The sequence below is a fragment of the Tauraco erythrolophus genome, chromosome 2 (genome assembly GCF_009769465.1).
Source record: "Tauraco erythrolophus isolate bTauEry1 chromosome 2, bTauEry1.pri, whole genome shotgun sequence".
NCBI lineage: Eukaryota > Metazoa > Chordata > Aves > Musophagiformes > Musophagidae > Tauraco > Tauraco erythrolophus.
This window is the reverse complement of record NC_141466.1, coordinates 22,473,452-22,489,233: the sequence shown is the minus strand read 5'-3', so window position 1 is coordinate 22,489,233 and position 15,782 is coordinate 22,473,452. Positions and strand designations below refer to the sequence as shown.

Below are 15,782 nucleotides of genomic sequence, written 5' to 3'. Positions count from 1 at the left end.
TCCAGTTATTCAGAAAGTCAGTCCAAATGGTTTTCTTATACTATCAACTTCTGAATAAACCTGTATACACACCTTGTTTTCCTGTGTAACAAGTATACTTGCACCCCCTGGCTTCAATGGCACTTCTTCCATTGCTCCAAACACATCAGTTTCAACAGAAAAGGTCAGCTCCAAACCCAGATCACTGATATCGTTATCTAAAATCCACTGCAAGTTCTTTGCATACTCTGGATCAATAGATGCTACATCCTGATAATTTACAGGTATACCTAGGAAAAAAATAAAAAAAAAACACAAAGAGATAAAAAAAACAAATAAATAGGATAAGGCAAAACGGGTTCTAACTTAAAATATGGTAGAACATTGCCCTCTAGAGAGAAATCAGAATAACGCAGAAATAGGAGAAGGCAAAAAGGGATTCACCATAACTAACTACACCAGAACTGTACTTAGTACATTTTAAAAGCATCAACAAATCAAGTTTCCTCTGTATGCTATTCTCAGTGCAGCAAACGGCATAACACTTGAACAACAGTTTGCACAATTTTATCTCACTAATGGAATTCAGTAAAAGCATCTAACCATATGGAACATACAATGTTAAATGAGTTTCCTAAAAAAAAAAATTAAGTTTTCTACATAACTTTTAGAAACCCAAATATCATATTTCTTTTTACAAAAAAAAAATCTTTTCCCTCAGAAAAGAATTCATAATTGGGGAAAAAAAAAAGGTGAGTTTTCTATACTTAGAAAATTCATTTGTTCTTCAGTTTTCTTCTTTTTAATCATGTTTGCTATGAGATCTACTATTCGGTTTCAAAAAATTATTGGGAAGTTCTCTTTGCTTCACCATATTCTGTGCATTGTCAAGTGTCACAAGGGTGCCCATTAGTAAAGGTCGTAACATGCTATGGACTGTAGAAGCAGTACACCAGAGAAACACACAAAATTCAAGGGTAGCAACCAGTGCAAACATCTAAGTGCAAAACCTGGTACACTGCTTCCCTGGAAGAGCTGACTAGTACTGAAATGGTGCATATGTAAGCTGTAAGGCACTGTTTTTCTAACTTAAAAAGGAAAAAAAAAAGAAAAATCAAGCAACATTCTAGTTTAGGTGAGAGAGAGATAGTTTAATAAGGAATTTTCGCTGTCATTTCTGTCAAAAAAAAAACTAACAGCTGTCTAGTAGTTTCTAGAGGACTTTCAGTTTTGCCAACTAGTAAGCATATGCGCATTTCACATAGGAAATGTGGAAATAATGTCGTCTCTGCAGGATATAAGGAAAATATGTGGGCAAAGCAGCATACTGAAAAGTAGGAACTGGAGACTCCTTTAGAGAAGAAACTGAACTAGAGTGTTATGATGAGACTACACTCATAGTCAGCATACTGTGACACCAAAGCAGTAAGCTCACGCATCTGGCCAACAGATATTTTGTCAATTGGTAGACTCAAGTCCGGCAGTTATAAAGAAACTCTCAGATTTATCAGGACAAAATCTGAATCCCATGAAATACTATGTCTCTTTCTCTTGCTATACCCTTAATGCACCCGTAGTTGGAAAATGAAGATAATTCTATCTTAGCATAATTGCGATAAACAGGTATTTCTGTGCAACACAGTACTTCAAAAAATATACTACAGGCAAGCTCTGCGACAAGTTCAGTAAGCATTCAAGGATTTAAGGCCTCCAGCTCAAAATACACTGACTTAGAAATTAACTCTTGCTTTTATTTGTGCCTTTTCAAGGAGTATTTTCTAATATATTGTGAGAGAGGGGAGTTAAGTCTAACAGCAGATAGCATAGTCAGGAATTTATCTGCCATAAGCCTTTGTGGGTTGGAGGTCAAAGTTCCCTTTTCCAAACTGAGAAGTAATTGGCTCCTTAGAAAAAAGTACAAAGTCACTGGACAACAGCACCAGCAAAACTACCTTCTCCTCCCCTGTTTAGGCAGGGAGGAAAAAAACCACACACCAACAAACCACTTAAGAGGCCATATTAAGTTCTGCCTATATTTCTGCCTCAGTTCTATGTCTGTAATAGAGTGATCAAGGTAGAAAAAACAACTACTTTGGGAAGTGGAGGTGTGAATTTTCCAGTTCTCTGCATCTCATAAGTAACAAGAAATGATAAAAACTTGTGAATCTTTTGAACTTAAAGAAACTGAACACGCACAAGCCTCTAGAGAGTTGCAGGATGCCTGTTCAACACACTGACAAGACGTTACTCAGAGAGACTGGTGAGACCTTATTAACAGAGACTACTCGCTGCTGTTTGGTTTGCGATAGTCATATGCTCTGTTAGAAGAGATACTGTCTGTCTTCTCATTTGCCAACTGCTTATTTACATATTGTGCTGATTTCTCACTTCAACAAAAATATCATTTTATGACACGTGGGTAAGAAGCAAAAGAACAAATCTGGTAAGCTGAGATGAACTCCAGCCAGCCTTAAATGTTAAAAGTGGCAGACATCTTTAAATTGGCACTATAAGAACAAGTTACTCCAGCAAACTGAAAAAAAAAAAAAAAAAAAAAGAGTAAACAACAGACCAATCCTGTCGATTCAGAAACCAACAAATCCAGTAAATAATCATGATTCAAACTAGAAAAGAACCCAAATTAATTAGTAGTCATTTCCAAAAGAGGCGACAAGAGCAACACTTGACTATTCTCAAGTTGTCAGTAAACAGCAGAAAAACACATTTCTCTCATTTGTGAATATATCAGAGATCAGCCTGTGAGCATCATTCTTCTGCTCACACAGCGGAACCTCTTGATGTCACAGGTCAACCCTCAAGTCAGTGCCAAACCGTGCCACAGAAAGATATGTCTACTTTGGAAACACTTCCCTATGTGAAGATCAATGACCAGGGAAGCCTGATGAGGCACTGCCAGCACGGGGTTGCTTCAGATTCGCTGTCCTCCACCGCCTTTGCCCACTATACAGTCACCCTCCTGCGCAGAAAGCGGTAATAAGGAAGGGAAGTAAAATGTATCCCTACTCTTAGGCAAGATCTTGACAAAGATGACTGAGCGTGCACTATCAACAAACTGCAACAGTGTTCCCTGAACACTTCCACAGAAGAGAAACAGTAAATCTGAAGCTAAGAGATGATCTGTCTGAGACCCAGAAAACATCACAGGAAGACTGCACATACACAGCACAATTACAGAAGAACGTCATGAGACGCAAACAATACCTTAAAATCCTTACTGGGGTTAAAGTAGGAAGCAATTCTTGCGGAAAAGTAAACCTTGTGACATCAAGCTATCTTATACTTCCCAAGAACATTAAGGAGTAGCGCTTAAAACAGAAAGGAAATTCTGCCTGAAGCAACAAAGGAATTTCTGTACTTAAAGGAATAACAGGAAGGCAAAGGGAATCTACCCTTCTATCGCATATTCATGCAAGAGGAAAAGTTTTCCCTAACAATGCAGAAGAGAGGCATCATGTTGGACAATCAAGAGGCAGAAAAGTTCTCAATGAAGAGCAGAGAAGAGCCCTAAACCACAGATACCACCAGCTAATAGAGGCCCCTTCTCTATTAACAGGAAAAGTTACATTTTTTATAAAGATTTCTGACTGATCCTCTTGAATGCTACAGTAAGCATCTGAATTAACTTTCCTTGGTAAGGAGACAGGATGAAGCTGCATTAGTTCTGAAACGTTGGAGTGGGTAGACAGGGAGGTTCTGCAGGCATAGCAAAGAACACCTCATCGATTTTTGCCGGAGTTCGTAAACACTACCAACTTTCTAAGTTCGGCTTAAGTTAACTAGAGAACTATTATTTTCATTTCTCAAGAATGACATTACCTGACAGGACATATGAATTTCACAACTGTGACACAAAGAATCACACGCACCACAACAACAACTGGCTGCACTAGTCTGATTTGCAGGCATTCCCGGTCAGCAACATTAAAGACAAGTAAATTATACGGTTATGCTTTAGACAGATTAACAATGCCTGCCTTGTTTTTAAGATTCATATTCAAATACACATTGAAAGATTAGCTATTTTACTAAAAGTTGCTAACTGTATAAAATTCCCACACACTTTTGCTAACGCATTTCCACATTTCGCGACTGTAACAGTTTCTAAGTGAGGCTCTGACTGGAACAGCAATTGCTGCCCTATTATGTTGTAACTCTGATGTATGTACAAGATTAGCAAGACATTCATTTCTGAGACACTTTCACTTTCAACACACACACAAAAGTAAAAAAAGAAAAAGTTTACTGCTCAGACAACTGTTCTGACTAATAAACAGGATTTTAATAAAACCATACCAAGAATATGTTTGTAGAATGACCTTGTGAAGTAAATGTTCACCAACTGCCTGTGATTCAGAGCTAGCCCCAGGATCTGGCCTGCAAAACGGAAGTAGTTCAAATGATCTGGATTTACAGAAGAGTTGCTGTTGGGCTGGAAAGTTGTTCCTATAAAATAAGATGATTATCATGACTTTTTTTTTTTAAGTGACATTCACATTTATCAAATACAGTAAGCATCTGAAACCACTCAAAGAGTTTTATTTTGGGGCCCTGCAAGATTGTTTGGGGTTTTTTTCTTTACTCCAAAAAATATCAGAAAGAAAAATATTAGAACATAATGACATTATATTGTGACAATGATACTGCTTAGCCACTCTCCAAGGCACCACTCTGACAAAAAGTCAAATACAAGGTAGACCCGTGAAGATCAACATCTGTTTTTACCACAAAAATTAGAATCATAGAATGGTTTGGGTTGGAAGGGACCTCAAAGATCATCTAGTTCCAACCCCCCTGCAATGGGCAGGGAAACCCTCCGCTACAACAGGTTGCTCAAAGACTCATGCAACCTGGCCTTGAACAATTCCAGGGATGGGGCATCTACAACTTCTCTGGGCAACCTGTTCCATTTCCTCACCACCCTTTGAGTGAAAAATTTTTTTCTTATATCCAATCTAAATCTACCCTCTTTCAGTTCTAGATTAACTGATTGATTTTGTCGTTTTCTAAAAGGAAATAAAGGAATAAGTCCACAGTTCCCTTGCAGATGCAGACGAAAGGAAAACACTTTCTATACTCCTCTTGAAGTGTTATGTCCTTCTACTACTAGGCAAAAATAGCAAGGACTCAAAACCAACAACTCACTTTTCTCTTACAAAAGAAAGAGCAAAAATCAAGGAAACTTCAAATTAAGAAAAATACTTCATCTGTAATTATAAAAACATACAATGAATAGATAACTTCTCTATATATACACACACACACAAGATCAATTCTGTCAGTGTTGCTTTTTAAAAGCAACAATCTTATATTCTGAAACGAATTAAGTGACTTCTTTTTCCTTGGATTATAAAAACACTTTTAAAAAGAAGACATTATAAAATTAGGAAAAGTTAGGAAAAATAAAAAGGCAGATACTTACCATCAGCTGACTGGGTAAATAAGGCATAATCTGGGTTAACTATTTCACTGGATAAAATATCGAACCACTCACGCACCACACCCTGTCCCTGCATGTCAAAAGAGTACGACATATTAGTACACAGAACTTTCACTGGGCAAACAGTTACGCTAAGTAACCACGTATTTCTTAATAAGGTACAAAAGTTACTTTAAATTAGGATTTAGTTCAAAAAAATACTCATGAAAGAGAGAATTAATATTTCCATATACAAAGAGCATAAAGGAAAACCATGCAATTTTACCCACCATGCCTTCTTCTCCATGAAATCTCACAGCAATCCCCTGCTTTAGCTTTGCACAATTTGCTTTAGACACGACTTCACAGCTACTCCTAAAAATAGAATCTAAACACAAAGCACCAATTAATTTCTTACCTTAATTCAATACATTTCAATGTATTTCAAATACATACTAATTCTGTTTATAACACAATACCTCTGTGAACCAGAAGGATGTCATTTTCATTGACAGGCCTGTGCACCATGTCTGAATCCGGCTGCCCAGCATGCAGATGTTCATAGAACCACTCACAGCGATCTTTAAATGGCTACAAAACAAGGGGTAAACCATATCATATAGATGTGTTCAACTGGATAATTCCTTCATCATAAGCACAACTGGAAATTGGTCATACATATGCCTCAATTCATTTTTGAGATGTGCAGAGTTACTTGGTGCTACCTCAATAAGCTATACAGTATTTCGGGAAGAGGAAAGGACTAGACATGCCCTTCAGTGCTTGCTGAAATCTGGTATGCAGAAAGACTGGACCACCAGTTATTCAGAAATGGCTATCAGAGTTCACCACACAGGAGAAAAGTACCACAAAACTTCTTTCAGAGTGGGGCAGGGGGTCAGGTGGGCAGGGAAGGCATCTATATAAAAAGCAAATCACTGGCTTCTGCAATACTACTGCTTATCAACCACAGCTGAGCACAGAAGCACAAGTCACATGTAGTAAAGTTCATTGGAAATAAAAAGCAGCCCAAAGGAATCAGAAACCTTTCAAAACAATTCCTAGGTGAGAACCCCTCGCTTGTTTGACTCAGTATTCAGACTGACATTTTGCCCTTCTTCTGAGACAGTTAGAACAGAAGTGTGGCCTCTCTCATCTGTCATGATTCACAGCACTTTTAGTTGATCTAACAAACAGGTTACTGGCTCTCAGGGTCTCTTCATTATTCCTAGGTAATGATTTTCAAAACCATGCATTTCAGCATATATTGTCATCTCAAATGGATTTACATATCAATTTTAAAGACTTACAAGCATAGAAATCTGGCTGCCATGTCAGTTTAATCTGATCTTTCAACATCCCAGATTCAGAAGCACTGGAGGCCATGCTTAGTTTATCCATCATCCTCAAATATTTTTTTTTTTAAGTATTATTTTTAAACAAAACATCCTCTTTGTAGTCATAGAGGTTGAAACTAAGCATCTCTTGACGTTTACCTGTGCTTTTATGATGTGCATAAATCTGGACATTAGTTCAGGACACTCAAGAAGAAAATGAAAGTGATCAAAAATTATTTTGGGATTTCTGAAAGAAAAATAGGTTAGAATCCTGTTAGTTAGAGATCTAATAATAATGCTTCATGATACATGAAGTCTACATAAAGAGCCAATGTAACTAGTTACACAGAAAAGTTCCAACAAACTGTTCTATTTCGTAATGTTTTCCTAACTCTTGTTTCCAAATGACTTACACTACCTCACCCTTTGAGGATGGAGGATCACAAGTAGCACTCCAGACAGAAGCAAGGTTATAAACCGGGCAGTCCCAGAAGAACTCTGGAAACAGCTACATGTACAAGAATGGTTTAGACTCCTTTAAGAAGTCATTAAGTATACAACACATTTGAGGAAGAATGAAAGTTTTCATCTGTCTCGCAAGGGAAAGCTTTATTTGGAACAAAAATGAGGAAAGAATCTGTTAAAGGAAATTATTCTCTTGCTCTGTGAAAAAGATTTTGTTCACAAAATCTCACAGAATCTTACAAAAGGATTGCTTACACATGCAGAAGATTTCATTTAAGCCTGAGCTCTGAATCATTAATATACACTCCCTTGAATTTAGCAGGATCATTAAAGTGCACGATACATATGTCACAACAATAACCTAAAAATACAAGTCAGTAAGAAGAAGAATAAGAGTTTGAATTATTGGGAGGGGAACAGGAAGAGAAATTAGAAATTCTGTATTTCTTGAAGCTTACCTGTTAACAAAACACTTAAGGACATCATCGTGTTTACAGACAAATTCTATAAAACGAGGCGATGTCATCCTGTTTAAAGAAAATCATAAGATGCTTTTGGTTAATGAAATTGAGAAGAATTTGAGTTGCATAAATTGTTGCGCTTTTTTTAATAACATACTACACAAACGTAAACTGATGCTGTTGAACTAGTCAATCATGAAACGGAATACTCAGCAGCATTAAGATTTCATAATAAACCAATAGAAAAGGCAAAAATGCCAATAATCAAGAAGGTCAAGCAACCTGACCACTCACTGTTATTAACTATATGAACAAAAAAGTTCAAACTAGTGGAGACATGCATTTTTGTACTGAATCCTTCCAGCTTTCAGTACAGCAATGGAAGTACATACATGGAAGGACTGATACTATATGTACAATATGCATGATACGCACATTGTTCTATGTTCTTGTTCACTGTATATAACTCCCACCATGCACCCTGTAAATTGTTGTGAGTGAGGAAGACAGTCAGGAAGAAATAACATTACAAACTTAGCAAACCTAATGAGAGCCAAGGTGGTTATTTAAAGGCTTCATGAAATAACAAAATTACTTGTCAGGCAAGTGTCTCATACACTAGTATGCAATCTTATTTTTTCTTCTCTATATATATATCTGGAGAACAAGGGAAGGACTAACACGGGTGCAAGTTTTACCCTATTTATGTATATCTACGTTCTGCATTTTTTAAAAAGAAAAATTCTTAATTGGATCCTTTAGCTTCAGCAAAAGCTAATGAATACTTGCAAACAAGAGTAAAACCCTCTCATCAAATACCTTGAAAGGCTGTGAAAAAACAGTACTCTAAAAAGTTCAGAATAACAATCCTAGAATTGTTACTGTTCCCCACACCAGTTTAGACAAGAGCTGCTCATTTTATATAAAATGCAGCTGTTTTCCTTCTCTCCCTTACTCTGTTTTGAAGAAACAAGTCTTACCATATCCTTCCCCTCATTGGCACAAAAGCTAAATATCAACAGTTTAAACACACTTCTGGCTTGAGAGATGATCTGAAAGTATTAAACTACTAAAAGAGTCTTCCCTGAAAGCAAGTGAACTCTACCTGTAAATTGCCACACAAGCTGTGAGACGCAATACATAAAGAAAAAAAACTTTAGCATACACTTGTCAGTTTTGATGATACAATGTTTGGAACATTTTATTTAGTATATTAACAAAGCATGTCTAGATTCAATATCAACATTTGCAGAACAGCAGCAATCACAGCAAGTAAAAGAAAATAACCTCAGTATTTCAAATGTTAACCAGTTCATTTTCCATTTAAGCATGAAATGCCATCTTTATTGTATGATTATTAGGAACAATGAAAAACTATGAGCTCTGTTTACTCTCCTCCATTAAAGATACTCAAATCTAAAATTAGAGCCATTTTAAATTTTGTTTGAATATGTCATTATCATTTTAAATGTTATTTGAAGATGGTAGCAGTGTTGAGTTACACCATTGTGTCATTTACTTCTACTAATACAAAAACTTCAGCAAAACAGAGTAAGTCTCAGATCTTTGTACTTCTCTACGCAGTTCTGAAATGCCCTAAAGCAACTCGGAATTCAGGTGTGCTCGGCCTTACTTTCCTGCGTCCCAGGGAGTTCTCCCAGTTATGACTGAAACAGTCCTTACTCTCCTGGCTTCCATGATAACTCTCAATTAAACCTACGTAGTATCCACAGGAGTTCTCCCTAACCTGAATCACAAACTATGCACAGGCCAGATCCAATGGGCATGGCCCATCAGCAAGTCACCTGGACACAGGGAGATATAGTCACCTCTCCAACTGAACGTTGCTATGATGAGATAAATTGGGAGGTGGAAATGTACTTAATCACTTGTAGAAGTGTTTCTCCTTTTCATTTGGCTGCTGTAAATAATACTTTACTGGCATTTTATCTTAGCATGGTTTGATGGAGATTTCAAGGGAAATGGCTAACCAGCAGTTCGTTTTTCAAAGTGGAGCAAAATTAAAAGTGGAAATACTGAGGTGCTTGTGGAACATGCTGATCCCCAGATCATTTTCCAGAGTGTCCACACAGTACCACACCCCAAGACAAACAGTAGTGGCTCGCTTGAAAGCTTTTATTCCACTAGGTTTGGCAGAGAAAGAAAAGCGCTTCCCCATGGCTGGGAATAACCAAGAGTTGTCATGTAATGGGAACCTTGTTTTCAGATTCCTCAGGGAGCCTGTAATACCGCCATACTTGCCTAGTCCTCTACTGAAGAGGGTCAAAGGATCCTGTCCTTGAAAGTTCACAAATATAAGACATAACAATCTTACACAGACTAAGACCTCAGTTACAGAGGACACACTTTTTAACCCAGACACTGATGGTATTCAATTTCCCTAAGTTGTAGTGCCTGTTCCACACAAAATTATGTTTGCCAACCCAGGACAGGATTCCAAGTGAGCATTACTTTGAGACTGAACTCTCCTTGTTATAAACTTCTGCAATATCATCAAACAAGTTTTGCCACAGCTGTCATTTTCTTACACAAAGACAATTGAGATTATTTTCTGAGATTATTTTCTGAGTTTATAGCTACTGTTGGATAATTACATTAAATTTAGGGATAATTTCACATTAAGAGCCAACAACAGAAAGAGCTAAGTTTCCAGAGATAAAACTACATTTCCTCTAAGTACCCCATGTGATTAAAAAGAGCCATTAGACATTCAATACGAAATCTGCCCCAACGCAGTTACGTTCATTGGCAGCAGCACTATGGAAAATTTGAAGTTTACTGTGCTGTCTGGTGACATTAAAGTCAGAAAAAAAAAAAGGCATTCAAATAATTGAACTAGTGAAAGCATTAGAAAGCATACTCTTGACCATCACTAATATCATCTGGTCAGCACCAACATTCTTCCAAGAAAGCAGATATGATTTTAAAATGGTAACAGTTTCAGTAACAAACAGGATCCGCTCCTTACCCCTGAGGCATCTGACAGGAGCAGCACATATAAAAGGCTTGAATGACAGCACTTAGCCTGTTTGCTGTCATGGAGATAACATCCTGGCAATCAGCACAAGCTTCCTGCTTCCCGGCAACATCATATGTTTTCGACTCGCCAGTGCCAGTGGGTAGCTCTTCTCTGTCCTCCGTTCTTGCAGCAGCAAAGGAAGGCGTAGGAGTAGCATCCTGGTGATCTGGTCCTTTTTGCTTCAGTAAAATAGAAGTAATGTTGGCAGAGTCCCTTTTGTTTTTCATCAGCTCGGTGGCTATAAGAACGAGCCATTCATCCAGAGAATGCCAGAGCAGTTCCAGCGGCTGCAATAAACACATGCAAAACCAGACAAAAAAGGAACATGTTGACATTAGATAATATTAATGGTGTGATAATCCTCTTAAGGCAAACAAATATCATGCAAGTTTAAAAGCTTTAAATGATCCCTTAGAAGTCACGAGTCAAACGCTCATAAAAATTCCACACTTGTAGCCATAGAGCACAAAAAGAAAGTTTCACATAGAAGGAAAATAATCCAGCAGTAGATGGAAGAGTGATAAAATGATTCAGAAAGGGTGAAATGCTGAACTATTTAACAGTGTTTGGCCTCATGGTTGTTACACAGCACGCCACTGCTGCAGTCAGAGACACAGTAATACACATGTTGAGTTTCATAGATTCATAGATTTCTAGGTTGGAAAAGACCTTAGAGATCATCGAGTCCAACCATCCCTAATCCCCATTAAACCATATTCTCAAGTAGATCATCCACCCTATTCTTAAACACATCCAGGGATGGGGACTCAACCACCTCCCTGGGCAGCCTATTCCAGTGGCCGACAACCCTTTCAGAGAAGAAATACTTCCTAACATCCAACCTGAATCTCCCCTGACTAAGCTTATACCCATTTTCTCTTGTTCTATCACCCAACACTAATGTAAAGAGCCCTTCCCCTATCTCCCACCATCTTTTCTCAAGTATTTGTAGGCTGTAATCAGGTCTCCCCTCAGCCTCCTCTTCTCCAGGCTAAACAGCCCCAACTCCCTCAGCCGCTCCTCAGAAGTTTTATTTTCCAGCCCCTTGACCAGTTTAGTCGCCCTTCTTTGGACTCGCTCCAGGAGCTCAATATGTCTCTTAAAGCGAGGGGCCCAAAACTGGACACAATATTCCAGGTGCAGCCTCACCAGTGCCGAGTACAGAGGCAGGATCACTTCCCTGTTCCTGCTGGTTACACTGTTCTTGATACACGCCAATATCCCATAGGCGTTTTTGGCCACCTGGGCATACTGCTGGCTCATATCAAGTCGGTAGTCAACCAACACCCCCAGGTCCTTCTCTGCCAGGCAGCTCTCCAGAATAAGAGCGTGGCAGTTCATTTTTAAGGCCCTGGCCAAAAAAAGCTTCCTCTACCACACAGATGGAGCAAACCTCAGACACCACCACTGAGATTCAGACTCATTCACATATCTAATAAGATGTGCTTCATGCATAGTGTGAGCTCAAACAGGCCATTTTGACAGTACTTCAGATGTCTTGGAGTAAGGGTCACTAATACCTAACTTTGTCAAACAGAAGCAAGTATCAATAAAATCACTTACCAATTTTTAAAGCTAAAAATTTGAATTTATTTTAACAGAATCACTCTTTATTCACTACCATCAGCTTAAAAACAATATAATTGAAACCTGGTACAATTCCATCATCACACATTTGCTCTGAGGTGCAGGCCTACTACAGAGGAGAGAAAGGGCTGAGAGACTTGTGGCTTTGTCATGAGCATTTCAGAAAACACAAGGGCTGGGCTGACTGTGCTGTCCCTTAATGGTGTTTAAGGGGACATTTTGCAAGCATATGGTCTAGTGAGCGCAGGGATGTGTGATGTACAGGGAGTCAATTCTATCTTTCATAGCATTACAGAAGTAAGAGTGAACATCTAAATACACTCCTTTTTTCCGTATATTACTGTTGTTGCATCAACACCTTTCACCAATGAAAGCATTCAAAGACTTAGCAGATACTGAAAGTTACGTTCTTGTCCTCCAAAGTTGTCTTTAAAAAGTAAAAGCTTTTCACATCACACCGTACGAGAAGCCTACACTATCTGGAGCACTTAACAGCAACATGCTCTCAGTACACAATAAATTACTTCTCATAAAAGTTGTGTATTAAAAAATACTGTTGAAATTTGGCATTAAAAAAAATTTACCATTATGCTTCCATTTTTTCCGCAGTAAGAATTTTGGGGAAAGTCAGTCTGATCTCTAAGATCAGTAGTCTTTGCTCCACATACTGTATCATACTCCCTTATCCTTGTGCTCCTAGTGACCACACATTTCTGTAGATGGTGATCTGAATACCTCCAGTGTAGGTACCATTTCCTGCATAAATGTCTGCCATAAAGGATCATGTTAGCTTCTTTCCAAGACCTACCTGGCAGACCTTCACCACAAAACATAATGTAGAAAAATTTTCTAATGGAAAATGGGATTCATTGAATACATGGAAGAATGAAGATGCAGCTGGGTTCTTAACGTGTAACTCACGAGACTCTAGGCAGTTATTTACCAGAATACTAAAATGTAGTTTTCTTCTCCCAACTTTTCAATGCTTAGCTTGCCAAACACCATTTTTCTGCTGATATTTTGTGGTTTATCTGTTATTTCCCAGACTCAGCATGCCTTTCAGAACTCTTGCAACCAATTTAGTTTTTTGTTTTGGTTTGCTTGTTTGTTTGGTTTTTGGTTTTTTTTGTTCCCAAAGCTAGTTTTTCCACAGATTCTTATCACAAGCTCATTCAAAAGTACAGTCAAGCATAGTGACTTCAACATTTCACTTTCTTTTTTTCTAGTCTAACTTCAGGACATAAAGCACTCCTCTAAATATCGCCCACCACCTCTATATCCATGGCTGCCAGCATTTTATGTTAGCCTGCATGATCAGACCTTTTCAAGCATAAAATGGAAATACTCAGTCAAACCATTAGCAACATTTTTTCAAAACTACAAGTCAGTATTCTCCAGTCAACTCTTACCACAAACAGCATATTAAACACAAATTTCCACTCAACCTTCAGTTTCCATATCTCACATTTCAGAAAAGTTTCCTTGGAATTATAGATGAGTGTGATCAAGTACCAAGCTTTTACAGCCGCACACCTCATGTCTCGAAATGCAAGGATTTAGCTATGCAATACCTTCCCCTAGAAGGCAAGGGACTAGAAATCAAACCCATATTCAAACTGTGACACTGGAGCAAAATCTTTTGCCAGGTGACAGACAGCTAGTCTTTTGAGACACAAGGAGCAGGAGATCACTAATCCTTGAAGTGGCTGTGTCACAGCAGAGAAGTCAATTCAATTCTCAAGATAATAGTATCAGAAAAGTTTCAAGCTTCCCAACTTTGTTCAACCGGACAGAGAAATTTTGCAGCAAGTTTCCCTAATGTGGTCATACTGAACAGCAATTGGAAGAGCAATACATGAAAAAGTAATTAATGTAAACCTGGTCAAAATTACTATTCAAAAAGTTTCTCACTGGTAGGAGGATCTCATCTGAGTTAGTAGTACCTTGTTTCAAGATTGGGAGTTGAAATTCAACTAGTATTTTGTTTCTTGCAAGAGCAGTACAAGAATGTGTCTTAATTAGTGAGTGTTTCCACTTTAAAGCAGTTGGATAAGCCTGAACTGACCAGGTCTGTAATTACATAGAGGGAATTTCAGTAAAGCAAAGATGCCCTGTGATTTTCCTGTCCTTGTCAAGCAATAACATTCCTCAGTAGCCTCAGATCAAGATATACTCACATTTTCAATCCCTTCCAAGCTAGATTGCAGTGACAGCTCTTCAAAAATGTTCAATCAGTATACTAATACAGAAAAATCTTAACACAGCATTAAGAAAAAAGCCAGAAGAAAGTTCTTCTTCTTTTCTTATACTGGATAAAATATGTTTTTGCACCAGCTTTTTAAAAGGATCTATGAAATACATCTTCATAGGTCACTAAGTACAGATCTATTTAGACCTAATGGGAGCGTGTTCAGAAGGAAACAATTCCTTATGCCATGCAATAAGGCCTGAAAATGTTCCTTTGCACATCTCACAAGAGCACCACAAGACAGAACTCCTGCCACTGCTACCCTCAATCCTCTCCAGATAAAAGTTTCCAGATGCATTATTGAAAGAAGACAGTACCAAACAGTAGATTAGCATCCTACATAGTAAAGACAGTATCTAGAGGTCTTCACTCGCACAAATAAGCAGCATTTAAAGAATCATAGAATGGCATAGGCTGGAAGGGACCTTAGAGATCATCTAATCCAACCTCCCTGTCATGGGCAGGGACGCCTCTCAACTAGGTCAGGCTACTCAAGGCTCCGTCCAACTTGGCCCTTAACAACTCCAGGGAGGGGGCATCCACAACTTCTCCGGGCAGATAGTTCCTGTATTAAATGCATTTAACATCTGCTTGTTATCTGGTATATTTAAAACAATTTTCATTAAAACTGCTAGAAAATGTTGTCTTTCATAAAATGATTCTTGTGATTTGGGATGGGCTTTTTATCTTGAAAATGGAAATCTGGTTTAAACTTCCAATGTGCCAATCTAGCTCAACATATTTTAGTGAACTCTAAAGGACCATTATTACATTGTATACTGTACAACGCATTACGTTTTGCACACAGTATTTTTCATACTCAAGCACTAGTTTTACATTCATTATGTAAACCCATTCGTTATTAAAGCTATTTTGCTATCAGAAAAGCAAATATTTGTGCTTGTTTTTTAAATAGTCTAATGCTTTCCTTCTTTCCAAAAGAAGAGATTTAAACAAAAAACCTGAGCTACATAACTAAATATAGCTGGAAATACAGTATCATCTTTCACGACCTTATCAATATAGCGCTGTCTTAAAAGACATTAGAAGTAACCTAATGAACACATCATATTATCAAATCAATGGAGTAATTTCAAAATATCATTTTCAGAACACCCTAAAAGAAGTTAAAGAAAATTCTCATGTAATCATTGCCATTTAAATTTGGTGACATGAACTGCGCCATATAGGAGGATGGAGTGAGATGAGGGGAAAAAAAAAAAAATGA

General features: G+C 37.9%; 1 protein-coding gene across 6 annotated transcripts in view; it reads right to left on the bottom strand.

Moving 5' to 3' along the window:
• Positions 1–15,782, bottom strand: part of HACE1 (HECT domain and ankyrin repeat containing E3 ubiquitin protein ligase 1) — a 50,205-nt gene that overhangs the window by 13,274 nt on the left and 21,149 nt on the right. For 5 of the 6 annotated variants that reach the window (XM_086608157.1, XM_086608154.1, XM_086608155.1 and 2 more), the window contains 8 exons: positions 10,669–11,006; positions 7,677–7,745; positions 6,913–7,000; positions 5,896–6,007; positions 5,707–5,804; positions 5,420–5,507; positions 4,294–4,443; positions 73–269 (listed from right to left, as the gene is read on the bottom strand). In XM_086608157.1, the coding sequence (XP_086464283.1) occupies positions 73–269; positions 4,294–4,443; positions 5,420–5,507; positions 5,707–5,804; positions 5,896–6,007; positions 6,913–7,000; positions 7,677–7,745; positions 10,669–11,006 (1,140 nt within the window). The remainder of the gene's footprint in view (positions 1–72; positions 270–4,293; positions 4,444–5,419; positions 5,508–5,706; positions 5,805–5,895; positions 6,008–6,912; positions 7,001–7,676; positions 7,746–10,668; positions 11,007–15,782) is intronic. The other variant, XM_086608153.1, reaches the window with a different exon arrangement.